This window comes from Sinocyclocheilus anshuiensis, unplaced genomic scaffold, assembly GCF_001515605.1.
Source record: "Sinocyclocheilus anshuiensis isolate Anshui unplaced genomic scaffold, SAMN03320099.WGS_v1.1 scaffold2198, whole genome shotgun sequence".
Taxonomy (NCBI): domain Eukaryota; kingdom Metazoa; phylum Chordata; class Actinopteri; order Cypriniformes; family Cyprinidae; genus Sinocyclocheilus; species Sinocyclocheilus anshuiensis.
The window spans coordinates 266,559-269,793 of NW_015560625.1; the positions used below are offsets into that span (position 1 = coordinate 266,559).

The 3,235-nt window shown below is 37.8% G+C and overlaps 1 protein-coding gene across 1 annotated transcript in view; it reads left to right on the top strand.

Annotated features, from left to right (window-relative positions):
- The window catches only part of LOC107681920 (receptor-type tyrosine-protein phosphatase mu), a 250,840-nt gene that overhangs the window by 80,973 nt on the left and 166,632 nt on the right, over nucleotides 1-3,235 (top strand). Inside the window, exon 3 of the mRNA XM_016478293.1 lies at nucleotides 458-732. Within this exon, the coding sequence (XP_016333779.1) occupies nucleotides 458-732 (275 nt within the window). The remainder of the gene's footprint in view (nucleotides 1-457; nucleotides 733-3,235) is intronic.

Genomic DNA, 3,235 nt, shown 5'->3' on the forward strand with positions numbered 1-3,235 from the left:
CGCAAATCAGCATATTAGAATGATTTCTGAAGAATCATGTGACACTGAAGACTGGAGTAATGATGCTGAAAAGACCGCTTTGCCATCACAGGAAAACAATAACACTTAAAAATATATTCAAATAGGAAACAGTTATTTTAAATTGTAATAACATTTCACAATATTACATTTTTTTCTGTATTTTTGATCAAATAAATGCAGCCCTGATGAGCATAAGAAACTCCTGTAAAAAACATTAAAAATCGTTCTGATCCCAAACTTTTGACCGGTAGAGTGTATATATATATAATATATTTTTAAATAACATCAACATCATATGGACACTTTCACAACTCAAAAATGTGTCAGAGAGCAATTGCATTCACAGTAATACTCTTGACTGACATTTATATGTGAATTAACAATCAAACGGTTCAGAAGTGCAGAGAAAGTGAGATGTTGGGTTTATCGTCCACAGGTTCTGCGTTCATGATGGTGAACTCGACGGGTCGGTTCGCGGGTCAGAAGGCTTTGCTCTTCACGCCGCAGCTGAAGGAGAACGACACGCACTGCGTCATATTCCAGTATTACGTGGCGGGACGAGAGGGAGGACGGCCTGGACATCTGAACGTCTACATCAAGGAGAACAACAGCCCGATGGGTTTGCCTGTGTGGAACACGTCTGGACCCGCTGGACGCAGCTGGAACCAGGTGGAGCTGGCCATCAGCACGTACTGGCCCAACTTCTACCAGGTGAGATCCACTCACACACCACTGTCTGGATCAAACCGGGTTTTTATGCCGTGCAAACTTAAAGGGTTAGTTCACCCAAAAATGAAAATTAGGCTGTGTTTTACTCACTCCCGAGGCATCCTCGGTGTATATGACTTTCTTCTTTCAGACGAATCCAGTCGGAGTTATATAAAAAATTGTCCTGGCTATTCCAAGCTCTATCATTACACTCAGCGGGTGTTGCATGCATCAGTCCAAAAGAAGTGAAATAAAAAGCGCCCATCCATCGATTCGCTACAGGCCTTTGTTCAACCCCCGGAGCCGAGTGAGACACTTTTTTTTTATGAATGGGCGCTTTTTATTTCACTTCTTTTGGACTGAAGCAATGCAATACCCGCTGAGTGCAATGATAGAGCTTGGAATAGCCAGGACAATTTTTTATATACTGTAACTCCGACTGGATTAAATAGCTGTTTGTTTGTTGACATTATCTGTAGATGATTTGTGATGAAGTTTTTGGTAACATCAGTAAGAATTATTTGAAAATTAGAAATGGATCAGTAGTGTTGCACACCAAATGCCATTTCTATTCAAAACATGCTATATTTTATTTAAAAATTCAGAAGCTGTTTGATGTTTTTGATGTCTGAACTATAGGACCAGCAGGAAAACACCCTTACCTGGGGCTGCGCAATTTGGGGAAAAAATCTAATTGTGAATTTTCTGGTTAAAAACTTAATTTAAAGCCCGGTTGGGTTGCACAATGATTATGACTGTAAAATATTATTTATAAATAAAACAATAAACTAATTAAGGATCGATACTGTGACATTGTAATATTTTACTGTAAAATAAAAAGTAGATTTAAATAAAATGTAATAATTTTATTTTACAGTACAACAGTAAAATTACAATGCTTAAGTCTTAATTTCTTCATATTCAAAGATTAAATCATTTAGCTTTTATTTGGTGGTAAACTGCATGCAGCTCTTAAAGCTTGTGTTTTGTTGGCAACAGATGGTTTATATGTGTTTCTCAATACAAGTTTGTGAAGATGGTTTGTGTTGCTTTTCAAAGGCGTGTTGTAAGCAGATGAAGAGACGCTGAAAACACCCGATCATGAGCCGCTCACCTGTACAAGAACACAGTGACATGCATATGTTTATTTAACTAAATCACAGTCTTTGCATTTTGAGAATCACACAAAGTCATTTCGCATTTCGTGCGTGTGCGTGTGCGTGCGTGTGCGTGTGCGTGTGCGTGTGTGTGTGTGTGTGCGTGTGTGTGTACCTGGTATTTATCACGTTATGGGGAACAAATGTCCCCACAAGGATAGTAATACTAGTAAATTTTGACCTTGTGGGGACATTTTTAGGTCCCCATGAGGAAACAAGCTTATAAATCATACAGAATTAGTTTTTTTTGAGAAAGTAAAAATGCACAAAGTTTCCTGTGAGGGGTAGGTTTAGGGGTAGGGTTGGTGTAGGGCAATAGCACATACAGTTTGTACAGTATAAAAACCATTACGCCTATGGAATGTCCCCATAAAACATGGAAACACAACATGTGTGTGTGTGTGTGTGTGTGTGTGTGTGTGTGTGTCTGTGTGTGTGTGTGTGTGTGTGTGTGTGTGTGTGTGTGTCTCTGTGTGTGTGGTCAGAATGTTATTTTCTGTCTTTCCGTCACCTGACCCTCAATTTCAGGTGAATATAATGAAAATCTTGCCCTCCGTTAGAGAGAAAGAGAATCACATTTTCTGCTCCTGTAGAGCTTAATTTTCACATGTGCTGAGAGAGCGAGAGAGAGAGAGCACCGGCTCTGATTTCACACATGCTGGTCATTAGCGAACGGCTCTCATGGGCATTGACGGAGCCCCATGTTAATTGGTGGAACGAGCCCCAGTGACCCGGCACAGGGGAAGCGTGTTTGGGTAAATTACTCCATTAGAGCGGCGCTGAGGAGCGAGCGAGAGAGGTTACGATGAGACCCGGCCTGATTAGAAGAAACAGCGCTAGACCCTGCCATACGTGATCATTTCATCTCTACAGATTCATCATGACGTCTGGAGGAGTTTGAGATGATTCATAAGCCAGATCAATGATTCTGTTGGGTTCTGGCAGATTATTCACTTTTGATTGCATTAGTTGCAATTAATTAAAATTAATTTTCTTATTTACTAAAATGGTGTTCCAAACCTTTAGTGGTCACATCTTTTAAAAGACACTTAATATTCAATAATATTATTGATTTGACTGATCAAATAATCAGAAGAGAACAAAACCTTACTGAATTGATCTGAATAATGACTTCTGTAGTGCTGTTTTACTGCTGAAATTGAATTTGGTTCATAAATGATGGATTTTTCAATATTGACAATATTATTGAATCAACATTGAACTGAATAAATAATAAATAAATAAATTATATATATATATATTTCAAATATACAAAAAATGTCACAAATATATATTTTTTTATATAAATATAAATATATATATAAATAAATAAATTTATTTTATTATTA